A 27521-nucleotide genomic window follows, 5' to 3' on the forward strand; every position below is an offset into this window, starting at 1 on the left:
TGCAGGTCAACGCACACAGACGCCATTGTCTGTTCCCTAAATGATCCCACTGGATGAGTTTTCACAAGGATCAGGTGTTGGGATTTTAAACAACTGACAGAGATTCAAATGCAATTTTTTTGGGGGGGGGGGTGGGGGGCACATTCCTGTGTGTTGCAGCTCAGAAAGTTCATCCTCAGAAGCGGTCAGTGCTCCTCAGAAGCGGTCAGTGCTCCTCAGAAGCGGTCAGTGCTCCTCAGAAGCGGTCAGTGCTCCACGTCTGGGCTGTATGTGTACGCTGCTGTGTTCAAGCTGTATGAATGGATAGATGATGGCTGACAACACCCCCCCCCCCCCACCCCCCCCCCCCCCGCGGGATACGGAGAGAGACAGGTGCAGTCAGGAAAGCTGTGCATAAGACCTGGAGGCTGAGAAGAGGAAATTGTACTTCTATATTTCTAGTTAGACGCTTTTCTAAAACGTCAGACAGAACTTAACCCACACGGTAGTTCCGTCTTGTCGAGTGCTGCTATGGAAACAAAAAACAAGGAAATAGCTCTTAATCATTAATTGGATGACTCACAACGCACATAGGAAATTAGCATGGGCACAGATGATCCCAGTACACCAAAACTGCAGTGATGCCAGTGATAAAAAAAATAAACAAAAAATGCACACAAATATGATAGAGCATTTTTTTTAGTGCACCTGTCATATGATAGAAGACTAGAGGGACTTCAAAGCCACCTTGGTAGTGCTTGCAAATGATCTCCTGGAGATAGGAAAAACTAAATACATTCAAATGCAACACAATGGGCTATGAATCATTTTCGGAATAGAAAGGCCACACACTTCAAGCCACAGTACATATACTTTGTGTATCTTAAGAGCCAGGATTAAACATAAGTTAAAATGGAGGAATTAAACCCTTCCATGTGCTTAGAGTGACATGCAGATAGAGAGGACTTTAAAGGCCCAACAAAATACCAACTCTCTGATTTGTAGACTTGTGGTTCAGCAGGGTCTACAACAGCAGTCGGTTAAAAAATATATCCAACTATGATAGTAATAACAATGTGTTTAGCATAAGCTCTTATCCAGAGCTATGCCCAACGGGTTTGAACCTGCAACCTCTTGTTTTGCAGGCAAAGGCTCCACCACGGAACTACACCCACCCCCTAGCAATCTCACGCATGCCCACTTTTTTTAACACAAATGAAACACCCCAGTGAGCCACAATCCACATTTCGGGAACAAAAAACCTGAACAGAACCCCAACTGCTAACTTGACCTCCAAACTAAATCATGAATAAACATGAAAGCATTTCTTCATTACAAAAAAAGCTTGGCTAGCTTCCCCAGCTAACTATCTGGCAAGGTTAGTTAGCTTGGGCTAGCCTTTAGCTTTTGGAATGCAAGCCTCTCTCCGACAAGTCTGGTCTGCTTCCTGTGAGAGTTGAGACACGTTGGAAGAGGTAGAACAGAACAGGGGTGCATGTGATCCTAAACGTAGCACGGAGTACCAGGCCCCAACAGGAAGATACAAAGCAATTCACTTCTTTGACGGTACCTTTCGCTTTTTATTTTATTTGGTGAGCTCTCTGTTCCTGGCGTACACCTTCCCTGTGTTTAGCCTCACTGACACCGGGGCCAGGGCATTTCTGATTCTGTTACTACACCTCTTACGACAATCTTCCTTCACCTTTCCCCTCCCAAAATAAAAAGTGGGCTAAATGTTTCATAAAACCGGTGGAAGGGATGAAACTTGTATACCTTTGTTCATGTCGGCTGTAACATATTGGCTTCAGCACCTGCATAAAAACAAAACCTGTAAAATCTCACTATTGACTTAGTCCCGTGATCCTTCCAGAACGACTCTGGTACATTCATTGTCATTTCCTTGCCCTTTGACCCCGTCAAACACTGCTCAGGTAGCTAGCGCAAAGTCCGAAACCACGGTCTAATACTCTCAGAAGAACATAGTGCTTTTGTCGCGATGTCTTGAGGTACTGTACAATTCACAAACACTTTCCTGAGTATATTTTTTGTTTTGTTTTTGCAGATGGAGGATCGAAAGGGATGAGGCCGGGGTCCAGAGTACTATCACCCCAGAAGAATACTGCTGCTCCTCGTCAAGGAGAAGACGTTCCATCTCCAACAACGACAACCGCAAGTCTCTAGTTTCAGACTCGCAGTTAAAGTTAAAGCTCTTCATTATCAGCACATGCCATGAATGTAGATTGTGAGGAAAAGATGTAAATAAGAAAGCACCACTTCAGGCACTTGGATAGCCAACAAAAGTTTTCAGGAACGATAACAGAATGATATATACAGTCACTCACACGGCCGAATCTTCTGGAGGCGGCCTGTTTTGAAATGTGTAAACAATGCCTGACTCTTAGCGACGGCAAGCGTCCTAGTGAAACAACAGCTCGTCACCTGCCAAACCCTTCTCAATCAAACCATGTCTCTGGGTTTCAAACTTCAGCTTGTGAGGTCTTCATGGGCCGGTCTCAACCCACCTCTCCCTCCGCCACGACACGACTCCTCCGGACGGGAGAACTTCCGACGCCTCTCTCTGGAGGCCGGGAGTCCGTTCACTGGCCGCAACCGAACATCTTGTTCCACTCGGTGTACGTGTCGATCTCTTTCTGCGATATACTGGGCTGGAATTTGCAAAAGACGCTGTCGAAGTCTTGAAAGGTGAGTGGCCTCATGGCGCCTCCCTGCATGATGCCCGCGATGTCCATGCCCTGCGCTGAGGAGTGAAGCACGCCCAGCAGCGCCTCCTGGCAGAGTCGTGCCACGTCCAGGCCGGAGAAGCCCTCTGTGCGCTGGACCAGCAGGACCAGCTCCTCCTCGCTCAGGCAGAACTTGTGCTGGGACTGGGACAGGAGCTGGCTCACCAACTGGTGCCGGGCCGACAAATCCGGCAACGGCACCAGGACCCGACGGCCGAAGTACCTGCGCAGCCCCTCGTCCATGTCCTGGGGCTTGCTGGTGGAGCAGACCACCAGGACCTGGCCGGCGCCGTCGTCCGCCTGCCCCAGGAGGAGAGCCTCTAGCTGGGTCAGGAGTTCGGCCTTCAGCCGGGTGACGGGGCTCTCGTCGCTGAGCTGGGCCGACAGCAGCATGTCCACCTCGCTGATGAAGAGGACGGAGGGCTGTCTACAGCGTGCCACCAGGAAGGACGCCCGCAGGATCTTCTCCCCGTCTGACAGCCACTTAGTGGCCAGCGTGGAGCCGCTGAGCTGGAGGAACGGCGCCCCCATGTGGCTGGCCAGGCAGCGGCCCAGCAACGTTCGCCCGGTGCCCCTCGGCCCGAACAGCAGCACGCAGCGAGGGGCGGCAGCCATGTTGAACATGTCAGGGCGCAGCATGGGCCACAGCACCTCCTCCTTCAAGGTGGCCTTGGCCTGCTCCAGGCCTGCGATGTCACTCCAGTCCACCGGGGGGCCCTGTTGGAGGATCTCTGAGGTGACCATGTCCAGGAGGTGAGGGTCGCTGCTCCTCAGCTGCTCCTCGGCCGGCCTGGAGGAGGAGGAGGCGGAGAGGGCGTGGGAGAGGTGGAGCCTGTGCTCCTCCGCACCCTGCTCACTCAGGGAGGGGGAGGCGAAGCTGGCCAGGGAGTCTGCGGATCGCTCTGCCCCCAGGGAGGAGGAGGAGGGGTAGGACGGAGGGGTCAGGGGCCCTGACGTCTGCCCGCTGAACTTCCTGGACTGCTGCTCGGAGGACATGGACTGCTTCTGGGGATTAAACGGCAGGGACGACTTCTCAGAGCTCCTGTCAAACCCGCTGCCTTCCCCGCCGTTGGAGTCTCCTATCCTGAACATGGGGCTGTCTGGAGCCCCCCTCGCCTGGCTGTAGCCGAAATTACCATAGGAGGAATCCATCTCTCCCTGCCCCGTCATGTAGAAGGCCTTCCTCTTCAGGGAGTTGGCGGGGCTGCTGCTGAGCGGAGTTGGGGTGATGGGGGGGAGGTTGTGGGACTGGTAGGGGTAACCTGGGAGGGCGGAGGAGGGTGGCAGGGGGGTGGGGGCAGCGATGCCTGACGGGAGGTAGGAGGAGGGAGGGGGAGCCCCTCCAGGGGTGTATCCAGGTCCCACAGAGCTTTGGGTAGGGTAACCCGCCGGGGGGTAGTTGTAGCTGGAGAGATTTGGGGACCCCGCGTTGTAGGCGGGGACCAGGGTGGGGTGAGCGGGTGGAGGAGGAGGCTGCAGGAGGCTGGAGCTGTGCAGCGGGGAGGGAAGGCCAGGGGCCGCGGTCTGGGAGCCGTAGCCAGGGTGGAGGTAGGAGCCGCTGTAGCCGGGCCCGTATTCCTGAGAGGGGGCGAGGGCAGACGGGTGGAGAGCAGAGGGGGCGTGGCTCCCACAGCTGCTGTTGGAGTAGCTGGGCTCTGTCAGGGCGCTGGACGCCAAACCAGGAGAGCTGCACAGACCCGCGCCCACATCGGCCGCCACGCCCCCCTTCCTCACCGACAACCCCTCGGGGACACACCCCATGGGGTACACGCCCTCCTGCCAGGCCTCCCCCTCCCCCTTCCGCCCCCCGCCCAGACCCTCGGGGTACGGCAGCTCCAGTATCCCAGAGTACTTTTCAGCGTATTTCTTCAGCAGGTTTGAGGCGGTGAGCGCCGAGATGTCGTCATTGGCCCAGGAGTACTGGTAGGTGGAGGCGGCGCCGCGCTGCAGCTGCCCCCGGTACGCCTCGGCCTTGTGGGCCGGCGAGCGCGTGGTGGAGGAGATGTCGAAGTGTTGCTCCGCCCACTGGCTGTGCTCTGGGGTCCACTGCATCTTAATGCCTGAGGAGACACAGACACAGGGAGGAACGTCAGCCATGACACCGGACGAGAGGACGAACCATCGGAGCAGAATCATTATTCATTTGTTTAGTTTTTGTTCAAAGTGATGTATGGGGGTGTGTGTGTGTGTGGGGGGGGGGGGGGGCAGCTAGCCAGAGCAGCTAGCCAGATGACAAAAGATGCAAGGTAATATGATTCTGTTGTTGTAGTTCACTGCTGCAATAACTGAAAATTAATAAGGCATGATGAAAAATAAGGCATGCTGAAGAAAAAGAAATTCATAATAGCAATGCCAGCTCAAAAGCGGAAACTGCTAATCTCCTATTCTGACGGCATTGATAACCTGTGTGGCAAAACAAAACATATTAAAATCGCTTTGATCTAAATAAACATTGCAAATTATTTTACATCCCTAATTATTATGACATGAATCAACTGTTGAAAAATCGCCTTTTTACGTGACTTTTACGTAACACTTGGGACAGAATTAACATTTTAATTGAAACTGCCAACTGCCCTTTAGGCCGATTCATCATTGTCACGTCTGACCAGAACTTCAGATTATTTACAGTCCGGTCATCTGGACGCTGGACCTGACTCGGCAGTCAGGTTCTCCTCAGTGGTCCACATGAACAGATCACATGAAGGACACAGGTTCTCTACAGGAGGCTTTGGTCCTGTTTGGCCACTGGGTCTGGTTAGGTGTAAATAATGCACCCCGCACAGACCAATATGACACAGACAAGGCAGGTCAGTCTATAATCCTTCTCTCATCTTGGCCTGCCGGAGATGGGTTTGAAAGCGCGCTTCGCTGAGAGCCGCAAAGCAATCTCCCCCCGCCGGCGTCGCTCTGCTGCTTTCATCACACAGACGCGCTGACGGACACACACACAAACACACGTACACACACACACACAAGGGTCACAGCTGGGTATGAATTGCAACACCATGTGTCTCAAGGCTTCACTGTCTTTCTGCTCTTTTCCTTCCTTCATTCTCTGCCTTTCCTGCTTTCTATTTATTTATCCCCAACGATTCTCTCTCTCTCTCTCTCTCTCTCTCTCTCTCTCTCTCTCTCTCTCTCACACACTCTCTCTCTCTCTCTCTCTCTCTCTCTCCTGCACATCTTCTCTCATTACCCATCGTATCTTCATCCCTCTCTCTTCCGTCCTCGATCTACCTCACACACACACATACACACACACTTCACTCCCCTAGACCAATCTTTTTGTTTCCTCTGAGACTCAAGAGCCTCTGTTCCCTTTAATCCCCCGACAGCATCTGCACACACACACACACACACACACACACACACACTCACCCACAGTCATCTCACTATCAAAGCATGACTCTATCAAAGGCCGGCCAGCGTAATCGCAGGAGCGTCACTGCAGATTGAACCCTGTTTGATTTCACACACACACACACATGCATACGGGTGAGCACACTCACATCCGGATACAGCCACACACACACACACACACACACACAGATACACTCACTGACAAACACACGCACAGCTAAAGATACATTCACTGACGTAGACACACACTGATACAGATCTGACACACACACACACAAACACACACATACAGTAATACACATTCAAACACACACACAGATGTACACGCAGACATACAAACACTAGAAGCAGTACCGGTATGCTTCATGTCTCTGTTCCGGTCTTAGATGTTGTGTCTCTCCTGTCAGAAATCCTCCGCTGGGCTTGTTGAACACTGACCCCCTCGCACCACGGCAACGCTTTGTTGTGTGGTTTTACATGAGTGGTATTGGCTTTAACACACACACATCCCAAACACACAGAACAAAAACACATGCACACACACACCCAACACACACTCAAACACGCACACACCGACACATGCGCACACACCCAACACACCCTTGAAGTGTGTGTGTGGTGTTTGTTTGGTGACAGAGCGAGGGGGATTCCCCAGACTCCTCTCTGATTCTCTCCCCCGGTCGCCACCAGCAGACGCCAGCAGCTAATTAGCAAGCTCACGATGTGCTAATTGTGTTAATTTACAAGGTTTTAGCCGAGGGGAGCCTTGCTATGGCTGGCAAGCCTGTCACATTCCCCCCATAATGACCAAGACGCTCGCTGGATAAAGAAACAGTGCTGATGAGCCAGGAACGCAGCCCGAACCGGACGCTCTTTTAATTAGTTGATGATATTGTATTTCTGGATTATTGTGTTGCGCTTGAACGAATGGAAGAACAGAGGGGATGGAGAGCAAGAGGAGGGGTTTGGGGATGTGGATGTGTGGGGTAGGAAGGGGATGTTTTCCAGTTTCTCGTGCGAAAGCTTTTTGAGAATCGTTAACATTTGTGTGAGACTGAAGACAGTTTCAAATGTTCTGTGAATACAGAGAAACCATAGGCATTGTAAGTGTAGTTCATATTATGTTGGCTGCAAGGTTAAATTGATCTTCTTCAACAAACATTATTGTATAAAATTATTGTGATATTAGTAATACCAAGATAATATACCAACCATCTCAAGAGTTTGGAAAAACTCATCACACGAGTCAAGGATAAAATCACTGACGTCTAACTAGACACTTGTGCTGCTTCATCACTGCAGTAATGGCACTGTGTTGCTACTGAGTGAAACCCTTTCTCACTCTGCCTCCAGACTCTTTTCAGTCACTGCAGTCACTTTCAACACAGCTGCATGGACACAGAGTTCTGATCTCTCTCTCACTATTTCTCTCTCTCTCTGTCTTTCTATATCTTTCTCTCCCTATTTCTCTCGCACTTTCCATCTGACCCCCTTTCCCTCACTCTCTCCCCCCTCCCTCTCCTCTTTTTCTTTATCCCTTTATCTTTTTCTTCTTCTCTCTCTCTGTCCCCCCCCCCTGTCTCTGTCTCCTCAAGGTTCTATTATTAACTGAAGATTCCTTCCTGGCCCCTGGGAGAAGAATGTACTAGGGGCACGGTGCTGTGTACTAGTGTGTACTAGGGTCCTACTGCTGTGTACTAGTGTGTACTAGTGTGTACTAGTGTGTACTAGGGTGTACTAGTGTGTACTAGGGTCCTACTGCTGTGTACTAGTGTGTACTAGGGTGTACTAGTGTGTACTAGGGTCCTACTGCTGTGTACTAGTGTGTACTAGTGTGTACTAGGGTGTACTAGTGTGTACTAGGGTCCTACTGCTGTGTACTAGTGTGTACTAGTGTGTACTAGTGTGTACTAGGGTCCTACTGCTGTGTACTAGTGTGTACTTGTGTGTACTAGTGTGTACTAGGGTCCTACTGCTGTGTACTAGAGTGTACTTGGGTCTTTGTGCTGTGTACTACTGTGTGCTAGGGGCCAGGTGCTGTCTACTAGTGTGTGCTAGGGGCCAGGTGCTGTCTACTACTGTGTGCTAGGGGTAGTGTCAATCAGATGTCAGCTTTTAAATAGAAAGAAACATGTTGGGTGAGAGTGAAAGTAAGGATTGAGAGAGAAAGAGAGAGGCTCCGCAAGATAAAGTCAGGGGTTGGCTAGGGAACTGGAGGGCGGGAGAGGAAGGGAAGAAGAGAGAGAGAGAGAAAGCATTTATCTGAAGTCCAATAAAACAAGAGAAAAGGTATATAGCACCACACCAGTGTTTCCATCAGCAGTAAAAACTAACATATTTAAAAGATTGTCAGGCTCCATTCAATTCTCCATCTACAATGAGGTTACCAGCTGGCCAAAGTGATTAGCATCGCTATGTAAATGCAGGCCAAATGATAACTTGCACTATTTAAATAAGGTAGTAATGATTACACTACGTTATTCCGATGAGGGCAGATGCTTTGAACTCCCATGTTTTGACCTCTGGGTTTCTCCAGGACCAGTAGGGTGGTCCTGGGGAGACAGAGCAGGAGATGATGGGCTTGTTCTCTCAGGGCTGGTGTGGATGGCACCACACCTCTCGTGTGAGACGCAGTGAGTCTCTCTCCATCTGTGTGTGTGTGAGCAAGCGTGTGTGTGTGTGAGCGTGCATGCATGTGAGAGCTTGTGTGTGTGTGTGAGCGTGTGTGTGAGCGTGTGTGTGCTTGTGTGTGTGTGAGAGCGTGTGTGTGAGCGTGTGTGTGTGTGAGCGTGTGTGTGTGTGTCAGATGGCTCACTCGTCCACAGAGTCATCCATCGTCGCTCACCCCCCCGTCCTAAAGCAGTGAGGTCCTCCCACTCCGGACTGAGCCGGAGCGCTGCTAATCACTCTCATTACAGCCTGCTCTGTCTGCACTGCCCAGCTGCCTGATACACACTGAAGTAAACATGTCTTTGCACCAAGCTAATGAGCTCTTTAAAGCATTTCTGCTCTGAGATTCAACATGAAAACACACACACACACGGACAAGCACATCACAGATTCCTGTGATGTCATAATTAAGATCTGTACACACGCTTCAAAAGAGGGATTTAGAAGGGTGCATTCGAAACGCAGACGTCTGGATAAACATTCTGCATCTGTGCCTGGGAAACCCGTTTACACAACAAACTGTGGAGGTCATCAGTGGTGGCTGGTCTACAACGCAGTGTACGAGATGGTCTAGATTGATGTCGGGAACAGTTTGACAAGTGATAACTTTATCATATCGGACCAATTTCCTATTCAATGGGGAAATCTTCCCAGCCTGTTATTCAAATCCTTGTCAAATAGACCAGAGGGCATCACTTAATCTCAAACATCAGTCATGTAGACAGAGGAACAGTGTGTGACTGAGTGCGTGCGTGTGTGTGCACGCATATGTGTGTGTGTTTGGGTAGGTAGGTATGTAACATCCATCCATGCCTAAATGTGCGTGTGTGTGTACGCACACATGTCTGTGTGTGTGTGTGTATGTGTGGAACAACCCCGGGACTAGCTCGTTAATGAGAAGCCTCACTGACACAGAGACTAAGCCACAGGCTACACTGTATTGGCACACTACCTACAGTGTCAAATAATGTGATTAAGTCCTCTAAAATGCAATTAATTAAGTAATTAGTCATGAACCGGTGTCAAACACTGCAATCAAAATTGTTCCAGTGTTTTGGTTAATTGGCTGAAGCCACACAAATACAGCTTTAGGGTCCCTGAAAAGAAGTCTTGATAGTACCAACATCAATTTAACTCGGTCAAATGAATTCAAGACTGCTGCTGTTTATCTAATGCAGAAGTCAGCGCGTTGATTATAACTATGACTACTTCACTAGTTCCAACGAAAAAGCTTAACTCGATTCATGGTCATGTGTAACTACACAGTAGCACTACAGTAAACAGTGTGTCTGGCCACACATCACAACGCTTCCTAAACACCTCCAGATGATTTAGCCAATGTGGACTAAATAATCAGGGTTTAAACCTCAAAGACTACGAAAGGAAGTTGTATTTTAAGTATTTTGTTTTGGTGATATATTCATATGTAAATGTAGCTTTGAAGTAGACCTTAGAGTCTTAGAGGAGCGAGTTAAAACCTGCAAGACAGAAAGAACCTATAAGCAGAGTGACTTGTGTTGGATCTCCTCGTCACGAAAGCCCACCCGTCTGTCAGTCCTCAGACCCGGTGTGAACCAGACCCAAATTTAAGCGGGAAAAAACGCTTTTGAAACGATGACAAATTCCCTTTCGTTGTCTTTGTGAAAACGTTGATGACTGCTTTCTTTGTCTCTTCTGGAAAACAATAATAACACAACAACAACCTGAGGAAGACTTGCGCTCTTTGAAGCATTTTGAGCCCCACCGCTGTTCCGCAGCACCATGACAACGACGAGACGGCGAGGAAACAACAACAAAGACAGCGGCCGGCAGAGCGAGTTAAAAGGCGCAGACAACGACTAGCAACTTCCCTGCTTAAAAACACAAGTTGAAAGAGGCGACGTGCTGTCATTTTAACAAAGACTGTTTTGACTGAGGCGATCAACATCATGACAACCCTGCTGGAAATTTAAGAATTGTATCTGATTTACAATATCAGAACATCTTGACAGTTTGAATTAGGTATTTATTTGGAATACTACATTTGGATTTACTCTTACTTTTTGTTATAATTTCCAACCATTACATATCTGAAATGAACAAACAGTTTGAGGTGAGGGATCTCAGCTATGAAAATACCTCAATGTGACATTTAGAAATGTGTTTGCCCACATTTGTTTGTTAATGTAGGAATCAAGCAATTTAGGTCTTCATTACACTGGAAAGATGCTGTCTGACTAAACACCATCGGATAGAATGCATTGACCCTGTTTTTTTTTTTTTACTGGGCAAACTAATAGACATCTGGGTTAAATAGCAGGGCGCAGTTAAATGCTCCAGATCAAGGAAACTGAGCATGTCTTCTCTTGGCAGTCGGGGAGGAAATTGAGAGATATTCTGAGGGGTGGTGAGAGGAGAGTGGCGTTGAGGAACCAGCACACATGAGCCTGGCATTCATCTGTAATGCCATCTCCGCTGTCCGTCAGGAAGGCCGTTCTGCTGGCGCCCGCGGCGGAGGCTCGCTGATGAGTCACATCGACTGGCTCCGCTAGAAACACCCATGATGCTTTGCGCCGCTGGTGTGATCCTCAGCTGGCTAAATGACCTCTATCTACCTGCTCCTCTCTAAACACACACTCACACACACACAGAAACCCCCCAGTACATGCTCTGCTCCGCTGGCTCTCAGACCAGGCAGTAAAACAAGGTGTCTGGACTGATCTCAGCGGGCCTCATCGGCATTCCCTCTCGGACCTGTCCGGCGGGTCGCCGTGACAACACGTTCTCCGTGGTGTCGTGGAGAGGGCCGTTCTGTAGGTTGTCCCGGGGTTAACGGGGGGCTAGGTGGTATTGATATACCCCGTACACCCGGATCCATATCTGCAGACCACCTCCACTTTGTTTACCTGTGTGTCTTGTAATTAAAATAGATTTCTGCAAGGCGGCCTAATCCTTTAAGAGAACCACATTGATTGGGTTACCAGCAGAGGAGAGTCACCATGTTGAACCAGTGTTTTTAACTCTTACTCTCTCTCTCTCTCTCTCTCTCTTTTTTTCTCTTTCTCTTTCTCTTTCTTTCTCTCTCTCTTTCTCTTTCTCTTTCTCTTTCTCTTTCTCTTTCTCTTTCTCTCTCTCTCTCTCTCTCTCTCTCTCTCTCTCTCTTTCTCTTTCTCTTTCTCTTCATGTGACAACGTACAGGTTGTTTCGAGGATGCTTTCCTTGGAGAGCCGCCGATCGGCGAAACTTTGAAAAGTCCTCGACATGAAGGACGTCATTCGGCGGGGAGGAGGGGCGGGGGGGGGGGGGTGAGGGGAGAGGGGGGGGGGTGAGGGGGGGGACTGCTGAGGGTTTATCCAGGAGAGCGGCCAGGCAGATAATAGCGCTTCAGCCTCTCACCTCAACTAAAACTGTCTGTCTGCGTAAATAAAATGAGATAATTATTGAGTGAACGAGCGAGACACACCACTATACGCCGACGACGCACTCCTCCGCCGGCGCGGTTGTAAATCACGACAAACACGGTGCTTTCGGACATTAAGTGCTCACTAAGCACAGTAGATGCATCATATTTCAAGAGCAGGCGTTGTGTGGGTGAGGAGGTAGAGAACATGGAGTGTAATGGTTATCCATTATCTTATACGGCGTGGCGATGATCATTTTCAAGTGACTCATTTCTGGAAGTACCTATCTATCCTGTGCTTGGAGAGACTTTGATGGCTGAATCCAAAACAACTATTCAGGGGTCGTTACTGCGACAGCGGTAAGAGTCTCTGTGGAGGAGAATGCTCCCTCATTATTCTAATGCGCCTCTCTGAGAATATCCACACAACGTGAAAAAGCACAACAAAAACGCCGGCGTAGGAGGTTGCACTTACAGTTGGAGTAAGAGGAGAAACAGTAACAAATTCACAAATCTCATTCCGCAAATAACACTTCAGAGCTTTTAATGTCAGGTACCAAAATATTGATCTGGGGAATCGAATTGCAGTTAAAACTGATATTCTTTTTTCTTTTCTTTTTTTGCGGAAATATCCATATACGCAGGAACGACCACACACAACACACACACACTAACAAACACACTAACAAACACACACATGCAGTCTTGTCCCTCTCCATGGCAGCAGTCAGGAAGGGATGCAGGCTTTAGAAGAGGGCTGGATGAATGGACACCATCCTGATTCCATCTCCAGTCATGAGAAACACCAGCAGATGACCAATGATGCATCACCATGTTTGTTGTCACTAGCGTGTAAGTGTGTGTGTAACTGTGAGTGTGTGTGTGTGTGTGACTCATGACTTCCATGCAGACAGCCAGCCCAGGCGTGACTATCAAAGTGACTCCATCTGCGAATGAGTTTGTGTGTGTGTGTGTGTGAGAATACTGTCTAAAACAGCAGTCGTGTTGTGAAATGGAAGAGTTCCCTGTCAAGGGGTTAGCTAGCGCTAACTATAGCTTGTTAAATGATGACAAGAGCAGAGAGACAAAGCCAGCCATGCTAGCAGAGAGAGAGCCAGCCATGCTAGCAGAGAGAGAGCCAGCCATGCTAGGTAGTCGGAGACAGACTTCAACAGCTCTCTTCCAAACAGGAGTTGGCAGAGATTAGAAGCTACCACAGCCAGGTTATGTCTGTCCTGTTGAACTTCTGACAGAACTCCTACCCATACCTCCTGCACACAGGATCATCCACTCAGGATCATCCACTCAGAATCATCCACACCCTCCTAAACACGAGGAAGCACCTGAAACCTGGTCCTGTTGGCTTCAACCCAACCAGCACATATCTGCGAAACACGTTTGTCCTGTGTGTTTGTGTGTGTGTGTGCACATACAGGGGATATGGTGACCCAGGGTGCCAGAAAATGATCAGGCAAAAATTCAAAAGCTACTGCAAAGAAAAGTGTTTAAAAAACAAATGCATATATTAACATGTAGACTATTTCTAAGATCAATTACACTTGGACACATACCTCTGCTGTGACTACAGTCTAGATTTCATTATGCTGGAATTCGCACAGGTTGTCTAAACACTCAAACAGTGAATCAATACACCGATCGATCTGTGGCATTGAGTCTGAGCTGGATGTGTCGAGGGGGCAAGAGATTCTCACTACAACTCTCAAGTCTGCCGTCTAGGAGACTTAAACACACAGGGACAGGCCTAGACACACACACACACACGCGCACACACAGGCACGCGCACACACACACTGCTGGAGTCAGAGTTAGATCAGTTTGTCTCTGTGAGGACATCCAGTAAGTTTGTGGTGCTGAATACCAAGCTAGTGTATCATCAGCTTCTTACACTCAACTGACGCAGTCGATTCTGCTGAATTATTCATAACGACGGTGAGAGGACACGGAGACAGCCTCTGCAGGTTCTGACCGAGCACTCGCTTCCAAACTTTTATCAGAAGCAGCAAGTGTTTGGTCCCGTGGAGAGAGGTATCGCTCTGTACGCTGGCGTCGGTTGTGATTCAGTGCTCATCTGAGAACACACACGGACAGCCTGTCATTCTCTAAACAATCACAGAAAACATAATCCAGTCCTTCCAATTAACGCTGTGTGTGTGTGTGTGTGTCGGGGGCGGAAATCTGATATTACATAGAAGTTTTCTCAAGAGATGTTCCTGGAGGGGAAACACACCAAAAGTTTCGCTGTAACACATCGCCTACATTAAACTTAAAAACGCTTATTATGTGTCTATAATCAGCACAAGTGCCTTCATTGCGTATTATTAATATTGAAATTACTTTAAACAGGGGGGGGGGGGGGGGCAAATCTTATTTTTCCCAGGATTGGGGGGTCATGTGGCCCCCCCTGGGACTTCCTCCCATGCGCAGGGTGTGTTACAGTCTGCTGGGAGAATTCACTCTTCTGTTCTGGGCTAAGTGAGAAACAACTCTCTCAAGTTTCGTCACCTCATAGTTGTGGATAAAACACGGAAACTACAAAATTCGCACACAGTCTCAGTCACTCATCACCATTTTCTGAGGCATGAGAGGCATAAGCGAGGTATGTAAAAAAAAACACATACACACCAAAAACGGTCTGCAGAGCAAATCAGACGGTAAAACAAAATATCTGGGTAGATGACAAAACGTCTAGCTCCTTGATGTGGTCTCTCTGAGGAGAGAAGCGCTAGGTTGCGGTGGGCTGGCGGCAGCTGGAGAGAGTGGGGAGAGTGAGCATGTTTAATGTGGTCATAAGGGAGGCTCATCTTTCAGGGAACAGTAATAATGAGCAATCAATAATATCCCTAATAGAGTTAGAGAGAAAGGCTGACAGCAGACGCTGTCCAGTTAACAGCCTGGGCCTGCTCTCGTATGACTGAGGTGATACACACACACACTCTTTCTCACACACACCGAATGCACACACACACACACACACACACACGTAAGTGCGCATGCAAGCAGGCATGCACAAACATACACTAAATGCAGGCCTGTGCACACACGCACACGCACACACCCGACTCAGGTGACATCAACCAGAAGTGTGTCACCATATATTGATTTTTCTATTGTAATCACATTTACTTGTACAGTTATCTACACCAGAGCTGTACACTGGAGCCTTCCTAGCATCACAGTTATCCTATAAGATAAATATAAACCATGATACAAACACACATGTAATACACAGCCACACACATTGTTTGAAACAAGTGCAATAAGCAAAAATTTGAAAAGTCTAGCACTTTTAAATGACATTTTGTTATTGTGTTTGTACGTGTGTGTGTGTGTGTGTGTGTGTGTGTGTGTGTGTGCGCGTGTGTAAAAAGTATACATGTGGTCCCCAACCCTAGTTTAGCTCCATCCTCCTGCTCCGCTTCTTTAAGAGTCACTAACCCAGAGAGCAGGATGCTGTTTACTCTCTCTCTCTCTCTCTCTCTCTCTCTCTCTCTCTCTCTCTCTCTCTCTCTCTCTCTCTCTCTCTCTCTTTCTCTTTCTCTCTCTCTCTCTCTCTCTCTCTCTCTCTCTCTCTCTCTCTCTCTCTCTCTCTCTCTCTCTCTCTCTCTCTCTCTCTGTCTCTCGCTCTCTCTCTGTCTCTCGCTCTCTCTCTCTCTCTCTCGCTCTCTCTCTCTCTCTCTCTCTCTCTCTATGTCTCTCGCTCTCTCTGTCTCTCTCTCTCTCTTTATCTATCTTTATCTCTCTGTCTAACTCTCTATCTCTCTCGCTCTCTCTCTCAATCTCTCTGCCTCTCTGTCTCTCTCTCTCTCGCTCTCTCTCTCAATCTCTCTGCCTCTCTGTCTCTCTCTCTCTCGCTCTCTCTCACATACACACACACTCTTACACACGCTTGCCACCCTCCCTCATACACACACACACAAACACAACACACAACCACTTTCCTCAAAGCAATATTCCCTCAAGAACTCATCCACAGAGAACAGCCAAGCACTGGTGGAGGGAGAGAGGGAGAAAGGAGGGGAGAGACAGAGAGAGAGGCGGGAGGGGAGAGGGGGAGAGGGGGAGAGGAAGAGAAGGAAAAACAACAACTGATATTCTAGAGATTATGCGTTCAGCATCTAAAAGAACAAACTACATTTCCCTCTCCACCTCTTCTCCCTGCCTCTCCACCATGTTAGCCTAATGGTGTGGACAGGCAGCCAATTGATACCTTAACCAATAGACCTGTCCCCTTGCAAATTCTGATTATATACCTCACTGGTTCACAGCACACGCAGGCAGCTGTGTGCATGCATGTGTGTGTGGGGTGGGAGTGTGTGTGAGTGTGTAGGAAGGTGTGTTTGTGTTCAGGAAGTACCCCAGACGTTTTCAAACCGATTCCACGGATCCCTCTCGACAAATCACGCGACAAATCACACTTCCTGTTTGGACATGCACTGTTATCAGTCACATGACACGCACGCTCTGGCCCTTGACGTCTGTCCACAGTGAGCCGGGGCCCCGAGGCCAGGGCCTCTCAGATGGGCACCACGACAGTCCCTTCATCTACATTTACATTTAGTCATTTAGCAGACGCTCTTATCCAGACTTACAGTAAGTACAGGGACATTCCCCCAGAGGCAAGTAGGGTGAAGTGCCTTGCCAAAGGACACAACGTCATTTTGGTTGGCATAGCCGGGAATCGAACTAGCAACCTTCTGATTACTGATTCCCTAACCACTCAGCCATCTGACTCCCACGTCATCGACCCACAAACTGTAGTTGCTGGATAAAACAAAGCTTCTGTTGTGGATGACAGAGGTTCGACTGAGTTGCGAGAGGCTCTCAGTCTCTCACGTCCTACGTTCCAGATGCTTCCAGAGTCAAATATTGTTTTCTCACAAAGACCTGGACTAGGTTTCACATGAGTACTTGACATTGTTGACAGACTAAAGACAGTTAAAAAGCTGATCACCGCGGTTAATTATTTGTTAGAAGACGTTTTGTTCTTGATTAGTGAACAAGGCTGTTGCATTACTCTCATTAGACAGGAGACTGAGGATAGCTTTTAGAATCTAGAAACAAAAGCTGTAGACTGTATATCTAATATAGTGATGAAGCTGGATAACTGAACACACACACAAACACTCATTCACAACAAAATACACTCACATACACAGAGAGAGAGAGAGAGAGAGACCAGTCCATCACATAGAAAAGAGATGATTTTTCTAATCTATTCCCCATTTTCTATAGTCCTTCCTATGTTTAATTCACACTGCTATAATCTGTGGTGGGATTGAAAAAAAGAAGAATATAGCCTTACGGGAAGACAGGATTTAATCAAATTACAGAACAGAGGGAGGGAATGCAGTCGGCTTACACAGGCAGACATAGTTTAGGCTTTTACACAGACACACATCAAACATGCAGGAGTCGGCTGGGCGTTCGGAACCCAAGGCCAACATCGGCATACAAAACACAACAGTAAGAAGCACCTGAATGTACATAAAAGATGAGTCCTTCCCAGAGATCTCTCTATACCATGCTATATTTTAAACTGCCTCGCCGGCTCACGCTACTAATGAATGAGAAAGCACAGGGTGAGTGTCTCTAATTCTCCTTCACCGGTATCACATTGCGCCCCCAGCCAGATCAATACCATTTGCCAGCTAGCAGGAGGCCTGGAATCTATAAAAACGCTTTTATTGAGTAATTAAACACCCATTACTGTCCCGGGTAGCCAAACAATAAATTTGATCAGCCTTTCAGACGCAGATTCCCGCCGTGATTAACACTCCGTGCATGTGTGACCGAGTCTGGGGGATGACATGATAATCTGCGCGCAGACCTCGCTCGCTAACTGCAGACAGGGAGGACACTGTAGAGGGACAGACAGACGACAGTGGACTAATGCTCTCCTTGCCAGTTTTTTTGTGTGTGCTGCAGTAACTTCTGTTGGAAACTCCTTTTATTTCAGCTGTTTGCAGCCAATGACGTTAGGACAAACATTTAGCATGACGTAAATTGAGCTATAGCTAAGAAGGAGAATAATTGTGCTGAGAAAGATTATTAATAAAATATTATTAAACATCCAGCATTCAAAGGTTGGGCAAAGGTGTATGGTGCATCATATCAGCTCTAGGAATACAGCGAGCAACAAGTTTTAGGTGTTTTGTGATGACGATATAAATGCACAATAAAACAGCTGAACCGCCATATTTGAAGATAAATGCAAGCAACAGCGGTCTGACCGGATGATCATTTTTAACTTTTCTAGAGTCCCTATCTGTCAGCACTAGCTATATTTTTCAGTTACAATCCCAGCCTTGTTGGGAGCCTTTAGTGTTGTTGAGCCAACAATATGGCGTCTGGGGTAATTCTCCTTAAATATGAAAGGCCCATTCACTCAGTTCAATAGTCTCAGTTGGCAATGCCCTCCCCCTCTCCCTCCACCCCCCCCACCTCCGTCCCAGTCCGACAGTATTCTGCATATCCCCCTCTTGGCAGCTTCCCCGAATCGAACAAAAGAGGAACTTGAATCTGTCACTGACGGCCTCAAAAGAGCTTAAGCTGCAGCGAGATGTGAGTTCTTGGTGAAAAGCAAACCGATTTGAGGACAATGGCTGAATCATACAGAGTTTTATGAGTTTTGGTGGACACAATGCCACTCCTTTATCCAAAGCACACATTAGTAACCATGTCATCGGGACCTCCCAGGGCTCTCATTGGCTGAGAGGACTCGGTGGCTAAAAGGATAAATGCATGTCGCCGGGCGTGGGGTAGAGGATGGCCAAGTTTTGCTGTTCAACAGTGTGAGGAGGTAGTAGGATATTCACTTACACCCAACCCGCCACACACAGACACACACCACACACACACACACGCCACACACACACACCACAGACCACACACACACCACGCCACACACACATTACACAACACTCCACACACCTCACACACTAACCCTAACCACACACACATCCCGCAAAATGTCTTTACTAAAACAACCCAAGATGACGGTATTGATGCAAACAAGTATGATTTTCTGTTGCTAATCACAACACTCAGACAAAGGTACATCTACTAGCAACAGAGTCGGCCTACTTGACCTGAAACTCAACCAACCACCGACAATCAGACACCTACTCAAAAGTCAATACCATGCAAGCCTCTCCTTTATGGATAATGCATGGAAGCAGGTTTAAGAGGCGGCGCAGCGCGGGGAGTGGAGAGCCTCATTATTCAGTCCATGCCATCATTAGCACAGTCTCCTCTATGTGTCCATCCACCTGGCCAAACCTGGCAACCGACACCTCACCACCACACACAGCGTATCCCTCCACCCCAGCGCCAGGAGAGAAAACAGACCCTGCAGCAGCCAACCCATACACACACATTTAGATTTTTAAAGATTTTTTTTTAATATCAGAGATAAATAGATATCATAGACTCTAGGGATGCGGCTAACAGAAACTTGCACCTCCTGTTTTCTCTCTCTCTCTCTCTCTCTCTCTCTCTCTCTCTCTCTCTCTCTCTCTCTCTCTCTCTCTCTCTCTCTCTTTGCTCCCTCACTCTCTTTCTCTGTCTTTCTCTCACACTTACTCTCTCTCTCCCCCTCCCTCCCTCCCTCCCTCCCCCCCTCTCCCTCTCTCTCCCTCTCCCCCTCCCTCCCTCCCCCCTCTCCCTCCCTCTCTCTCCCTCTCCCCCTCCCTCCCTCCCCCCCTCTCCCTCTCTCTCCCTTTCCCTCTCTCTATCTCTCCCTCCCCCCCTCTCCCCCCCTCACCCCTCCCTCCCTCCCCCCCTCTCCCTCTCCCCCTCCCTCCCTCTCCCTCTCTCTCCCTTTCCCTCTCTCTATCTCTCCCTCCCTCCCCCCTCTCCCCCCCTCCCTCCCTCTCTCTCCCCCTCCCTCCCTCCCCCCCTCTCCCTCCCTCCCCCCCTCTCCCTCTCTCTCTCTCTCTCTCTCAGCAGGGTGGCCTCCTCTGCTTTCCTGCAGCTCAGTCTGACTATGCGCACGCTTCCAGAAGGCTCCGTGTCTCCTGTCTGTCCGCGTGTCCTGTGTCCCTGTGCCGTGTGCTGCAGACGGCCACAGGCTGCCCGGCCAACAGCACGCCCAGCCACTCAAGGTCCTTTGTGTCCACTCCTTGGCATCCTGCCAAGCTGTCACACACACACGCGTGCACACACACACACACACTGGGGCAAATAGACGCACACCTAAACGCGTGTGTACCACACACAGACACACATACTTTCTCTTGCCAAATTAACACACACACACAGACAGGCTCCCACACACATAGGCTCTCTCTTACACACACACACACACACACACACACACACGTGCAGGTTTGCAGTCCTGGATAAAGGAATATGCTGAACAGTGACTTACTGGACTGGAGATGCTCTCCTCCTCCAGATGGCAGAACTCTCTGCCTCTCTGCCCTGCCTCTCTGCACTGCCTCTCTCTCCACCAGCCCTGCCTCTCTCTCCACCAGCCCTGCCTCCCCTGCCTCTCTCCCTGCTCCTGAGTTACACACGCCCTCTGATCACACAGGCAGACTAACACATGAAAGACAGCCTCTCTCTCCACCAAAGTCTTTAAACAGGTTTTTTAAGGCAGTCTTTCTTCAAGCACTTTCCTCATTGCCAGACAAATGAACATCGGCCACTATGCATATCAATGTGCTATTTAACTTAAGACTTTCACAGCAATAACTTAATTAAATCGTCGAGGCCCTGTATGAAAACTCAATGTACAGGATAATCTGGGGCTGGTGTCTGTTGGGGTCTAATGAAGCGGGCTGTGCAGAGAGGACGCTTAAATCAAGTCTTTAGCATATTTAACTTTTCCCCCGTTGAGTCAGTCAACTGTTTAAATATGTGAGAGAGGAGAAATGAAGGAGCAGCGGAGATAGGAGAAGAACACAGGGTGAAATCTATCCGTTTAAAATTCCAAATGGGCAACGCATTGCTTAGAAAAAGAAGAAAAAAAAGATTTGATTTGATCAAGGTGCATGACGTAAAAAGAGGAACTTCAAACAGTTTAAGGACTCCAAAATCCACAGGGCGAAGTTAATACTTTTAATTCCAATTTTGACGTTTGAGGGATCAGAGTTGAATGTCCTCTTTAGACTGTGGGGAGAGGGGGGGGGGAGATACAATCTGAGGGGAAAATGTCTGCTCTGCTGAAACGATCTTGAATCAGAAGTTTGGTTGCTGTATCTTCCACACTGCAGACAGATTGTGTAAGCTTAGCTAGCTAGCTAGTTTGTAGCCATGCTACAAACACGTGGCAAAGACTGTCATCATAACACAGCACAAACATATCAACCCAGACAGCATGTCAACTAAACTGCTTCTAAACAAAGACAAACTAACATGTATATTAGAGAAGGCCAGGCTGCTTTCTGAGTGAGGGGAGGAGGAGGAGGAGGAGGAGGAGGAGGAGGAGGAGGAGGAGGAGGAGGAGGAGGAGGAGGAGGAGGAGGAGGAGGAGGAGGAGGAGGAGGAGGAGGAGGAGAGAAAGGAAGGAGGGTACAGGATGTCAAGGATTTCAGGAGTGGTGCTCGTTCCTCTCCCGTCTCGCGGTAACCGTCACGACGGGCTGTTCGCTGTTCCTGCGCCTCAAACTTAGATCAGTGAGAGAGAGTTGTCAGTAGACGCTACGAGACAGACAAAGACTAGCCAGTCTGCTGCCACAAACACTCTGGCTGTCTAGGAGAGAGGGAGAACAGGGGGAGCGGAGACAGAGGGAGGGGATGAGAGAGAAGAGGGGGAGAGATGGATCGCTCGGGGGATAGCTAAGAAGTAGATAGATAGGTATGGAAAGAAAGAGGAGAGGGCAACAAAATGAGTAAGACACAGAGAGAGACTCAGAGAGAGCGAGAGAGAGAGACTCAGAGAGAGAGACTCAGAGAGAGAGACTCAGAGAGAGAGACACTCAGAGAGACGGAGACTCAGAGAGGGATGTGTTCTATTTGCCCGGCTCCCTGGGGGTCCAGCTCCTCTTTGCTAACAGAGATCACAAAAGACAACACTTAACATATTTGCTAAAAGATGCCAACCCTGCCTGGATGTCCTTTGAAGAGGCCTCCGTCAGAAGATCCAGACAGGAGAAATCCAGAAACACGGTCGCAAGAGGCTGACAACTGTCTCTTGTCCTGTACGTCAGAATCCCTCATCCTTACATCCCCACGACACAAGTCCCACGGGCTCACAGGAAGCCCCAGTGAGTGATTGGAGGAAGGAGAAAGCAGCTTCTTTAATGGTAAACATTACAGACTGATAGAAACTGTCGGGCTAATTTCTTTCTATCGTCCCCGAGGGAGAGGCTGAGCCAGGCCGCGAAGCTTCCTCACTTCGTTTAAGCGTTTCAGGAAAAGTCTGTGTCTGGATAAATAAAATGAAGGGTGAGGAGGCTGTATCAGGCTTTCAGAAGATCCCCTTCAACCGCCTCCTATTCTGGTCTTTGTTAAGTCTTTGAGCGTCTATTAGAGGCTTTCAGATAAAGATGTAAAATGATACGTTATGAGCGTAATGAAGGGACTCATGGCTCCTGTCAGTTGTAGTCTGTGGCGATGAGGAGATGTGAAACACAGCGCCAGAGGACTGTAGTGTGCGCCTGTGTGATTCCAATGTGTCTCTGCTTCATGTACACACGCACACACTGGTGCACACACACACAAACATAAAACACCCACACGCCCATAAATGCATCCATACAGTATCCCCACGTCGAGACACTCAAGCACAAACAAGAGAGCCGAGACACTCAGAAATACAATGTAGACAGATAGAGAAAACACACACGCATTATACACACATTACACACACACTCCGCATTACACACTTACACAAACACACACATTACACACACATACATGCAAAAACTCACACAAACACACACACGCACACAGTGACACACACACACACACACACACACAGTTCTCATGCAACAACAGCAGAAGCTGTAGCATTGTAGTCCACTGGCTTCTGCGAGTCTAACTGCACATGGAATCCTGGTCCGGTGGACCCAAAATAACCACCTCTGCTCCTCAGCTATGAACGTCAACCTTATTATTTACCAACAGCCCAAGCAAAACGCAAGGAAAACAGCAAAGCTGCAGCAGTGTATTCAACACTTAGACAGTTTAGTTTGATGCAGCATCGAACAAGATATCTTGCACCTAGAAGAAGTACTAAAATGACATGTTTGGCTTTGCTGTCTAGGAGACGTGTCTGTCTGAATCCTTGACGGACTGTCAGGAGCACAGAGCTAGGCCTGGTTGTGTATAATTCCAGATCACACCCCTCATGTATAAGTCATGTACCCTCGAGAAGGAGCTCATGCTACACATACAACACTAAAACTACACACAAAGAGATGTTTTAGGAGAAAAACTAAGTGATTGTCCTGAGTCTAAATTTAACGTGATATTATAATTTGGATCTACATACCGGTGAGAACCAAGAATCTGTTCTTGTTTCTGCGTATTCACGTTCGAAGTATTGAATCAGAATGATTGCAAATACTATATTTATGGTTTGTTGTCTACGTGTTCTGTGAGACAAGGTCTCAAGACCAAGCATTAGGTGATGTCAGTCCATGTGTTATTGACCACACATCTCACGAAGAGAAAAATATATATCTAGAGGGAAGGGGAGGGCTTGTATGTGTGTACAAGATTCATTATATGCACACAGAATGTGTGTGCTTGAGAGAGAAAGAGAGAGAGATACCTTTAGTTGTGCTGAAACCCTATTAGTATTTAATCTTTCTTCAAATGTGAATAATATTGAAGCAAAATATGTCAAACTATGAATGCAATTAAAACCAGCCAATATCAAGTCAGCAAATGTACGGTTAATAAAACAATTGTAAATTATTTGACACTAAACAAAAATTCAAACACTTGTTTTTGAAGGTTTCATTTCAAATGTTTTTTCAAACACAATAAATGTTATATCTACTGCGTGTTTACTGCATACATGCTAGTTAATGTTCATGTCGACTGATTGTGGCAAAGAAAAAGTGTTTTGATTCTGCAATTATATTCCTGATCTCAATGTCAGTTTTGTCTCTCAAACACATTTCATACAAATTAGCGGGTGTGTTGTGGTGGGTGTAAGTTTGCCAGATAACAATTAGCCTATACTGATCTTAAGTATTCAATTAAATATTTTTTTATTATTATATATAACTCCAGCACGATTAATTCAGCTATTTCCGACGAATCCCTTTCGTCATGGCTTAAATCACAACCAAAACAACGTGATTACACTGAGACCAGTCATTTCTTATCCAATCAATCATTACCTAAATTGACATTAGACACATATTGTTGTATGTCCCTACTAATACCGTAGCCGGGATAGAATACATTTATTACAAAAAAAGGTGTAAAACTTGTGTAAAAATTACATTAATTTTCCTACTAATTGTAAGTTTACTTAACTGTTCACTGTTCCACATAGAAGATTCCGCAGTATGGTTTCTTTTATTTACCACACCCATTACAATTAAATACAATCATAGGCCTAAAATTCGTCACACATGAAGGTCTAAAATATAAATGATAGATTAGGTCAAAGTAAACGTATAGAACAACATTCTAAGATGGATTCAACCAACACAAACTCACAACACAAACATGCATAAATGTACCCCGAGAGCATGTGTAGTTGAAAAAATTGTATATTTCACACGTTACAAAAAAAATCACAGACACACGCAAAACATCCGATAATCAAGTAAAATGTTTTTAGAAATGTTGGAAGCACGTACCATAAGCGCCGCTGCTGCTGCTGATCATGTCTCGCTGTGGATAACGGGGAAAGAGAGGAGAGAGCATTTAAACAGTAATGTGAAAGAGTGGGATTTCCCAGGCTTGTTTAAGACTTCCTCTCTATTCTCTCGTGTTTCAGCCGGCTGATATGCGAGGCCCGTCAGGTAGGCTACTCAATACTCAATACTCATCTAACCTACATGCATATCATTAGGAAAGTGAGCCCGAGCGCTGCTGAATGGCGCTACGGAGGGAGGGGGGAGGAGGAGGGGGGGGGGGCGACACACAGATAACCATGCTTCGCCAGCTTGCAGCCGATGATCGCGCGCTGGCTGTAATCTCGTTACGCTATCTGAAGTGGTACGGTATGAGAGCTCGAGGAGAACTAAACGCCCGTGCTTTGATCCCGACCAATCCCCCGGTTTTTGGTTCAAGTCTAGCCCACTCCCGAGCGTGCTTTCAAAATAGACGGTATGTCACCAGAACTGTGACATTGTACCCGCTCATCCTAAAGATGCATCCCATACTTGTTGTTACCCCAGCAAGCACAATTCATACGTAAAAAATGCTGTGAAACAATTTGATTATCAGCCCCACACATGAAATTAAATGGAGACATTGACCAGTGAGGCGTTTTGACGGACACTGGTCTGTGACCATTCCGTTCAAATCAACCCAAAGCGCAAACGGTCCAACACGCTTCTTCTAAACGTGTCCTCCCGATCACGTTCAATTTTCGAAACTTATTTTTAAACAGGAATGTTTACATTCACATTATTGTAACGTAGGAATGCCCTTTGCTAGGTGGTGGTTGATCCGACAGACCGTTGCCAGTTCCGTCCGTAGCCTCCTCCTGCTGGTCTAGACTACTTTAACTGCGGACATAGCAGAATCCGTCCTATGTAAGCCTTACCTGTGTGTGCTACAGGTCCCCCTCCGGGTTAAAGGAACATCGATCCCAAGTGTTTACTGATTGTGGGTGATTGGGTTAAGCGCGGCTGTGTGCGGTTTGAAAGCATTCCAAGTTTGCGCAGGAAACACTGACCACAGCCACTGCCATGTTGGAATTTCAAAACCTAAAACAGCTGCTTCAGAGACTGACCAGTACGTCTCACACTGCGCATGCGTTTGTCACAAAACAACCCCAAAATTCAAAGTCCCGCGTAAACGTATCAAATTATGCAAGGCTTATTATCTTGTAGTATCCTACCAAAATAAGACAAGTAGCTGTAAATCCTTCTCTTTGTATTGAACACATCCCTAGAATTTACTGTCATTTAGGAACTCCTTATCCAGTAAAACTTTCATGTAAATATTTTTGACATCAGTCATTAAAATTCCTAATAGGCTTCCAAAGAAAACGGTAATGTGTCGTATATGAACCACGAGCGTTTTAACTCCCTCCCCTCTCTCTCTCTCTCTCTCTCTCTCTCTCTCTCTCTCTCTCTCTCTCTCTCTCTCTCTCTCTCCCTCTCTCTTTGTGCATGGACTCTCATGCACCCTATATGCACTCTTCGCCTTGCAAAGCACGCGCCCACGCACACACACACACATTCATTGTGCTGGCAGTGGGGGAGTATCTTCCAATGATAATTATAGCACCAATGTCGAATTAGCAATTGGAGTCCTAATTAGAATGGCAACGTCCCAGTTAGCACGTTATCAAAGCATCAGCAGGGATAAAGGTTTAAACAAGACATCAAAGACGTAACAGCTGTCAGTTTAAGTTCACTGCCTCTAATAGCTCACAACCGACATTTCTCAATCCAGGGGCAGTTTGGTTTATTTAATTTACGCATTTAATTAATAACTATATTTGTGAGAAATAATTTTAGCCTATGATTTGGAGCACAGATATGAACACATGCAAACACACACACACACACACACACACACACACACACACACACACACACACACACACACACACACACACACATGTTCGCTCCATCTCTGTCAGATCCAGAGGTCTCTGGTCTCTCATTTTTTGTGGTTCCTCTGCATGTGTGTGTGTGTGTCTCTGTGTGTGTGGGTGTATTCTGCTACCACAGGTTAAACTGTTTCCAGCCAACCACAGTTGAGAAGCCGGGTGACTTAACAAGGCTCCCTTCCCCTCCTGGAGGTCCAGATCCTGCCCCATGCCTCTCCTCACCCCTCTCAAACTAGGGCCCCTAAAAATAGAAGTTCCACCAGCCATCAACAGTTGATCTGAGGATGAACATTACACAACATCTTTGTCCCAGTGGCCTCATTCCTTGCTCACGGCGCTTTGCCCGCCCACCGCCCGCCGCGGACCATCTCTCCGTGTCTCCGTGTCCCTGGAGCCCGCTTAACCCTGGAGGACTCCTCCACACCACCGCCCAGCCCCCGTCACCAGAGACTCCCCAGCCCTCTGCCTCTCTCTCGGCTGGGCCCTGTGTTTACCTCGGTCTCCACGGGGCTCCAGGGGCACGAGGAGGCAGGGAGCCTGGGAGATTCACCTGTTATCTCCCCTCTTCTGAGCCTGGGTCTATTTCCGGAGGATGTAGGAGAGGTTGGAGGTTGGTTGAGCATCTAACAGGGTCTGGGCTTTCTCGCTTGACTGACAGGTTCAGTTTTTCCCAA

At 47.8% G+C, this 27521-nt stretch overlaps 1 protein-coding gene across 1 annotated transcript; it reads right to left on the bottom strand.

Annotated features, from left to right (window-relative positions):
• Window positions 1–826: 826 nt before the first annotated feature.
• On the bottom strand, window positions 827–25976 carry LOC134007408 (fidgetin-like). The gene is made up of 3 exons (XM_062446849.1): window positions 25831–25976; window positions 24917–24950; window positions 827–4780 (listed from the first exon to the last, which is right to left on the bottom strand). Exons 2-3 carry the CDS (start codon window positions 24942–24944, stop codon window positions 2577–2579), a joined length of 2232 nt encoding a protein of 743 aa, XP_062302833.1. The 5' UTR covers window positions 24945–24950; window positions 25831–25976; the 3' UTR covers window positions 827–2576.
• Between the last annotated feature and the right edge of the window lie 1545 nt (window positions 25977–27521).

This window comes from Osmerus eperlanus, chromosome 21, assembly GCF_963692335.1.
Source record: "Osmerus eperlanus chromosome 21, fOsmEpe2.1, whole genome shotgun sequence".
NCBI lineage: Eukaryota > Metazoa > Chordata > Actinopteri > Osmeriformes > Osmeridae > Osmerus > Osmerus eperlanus.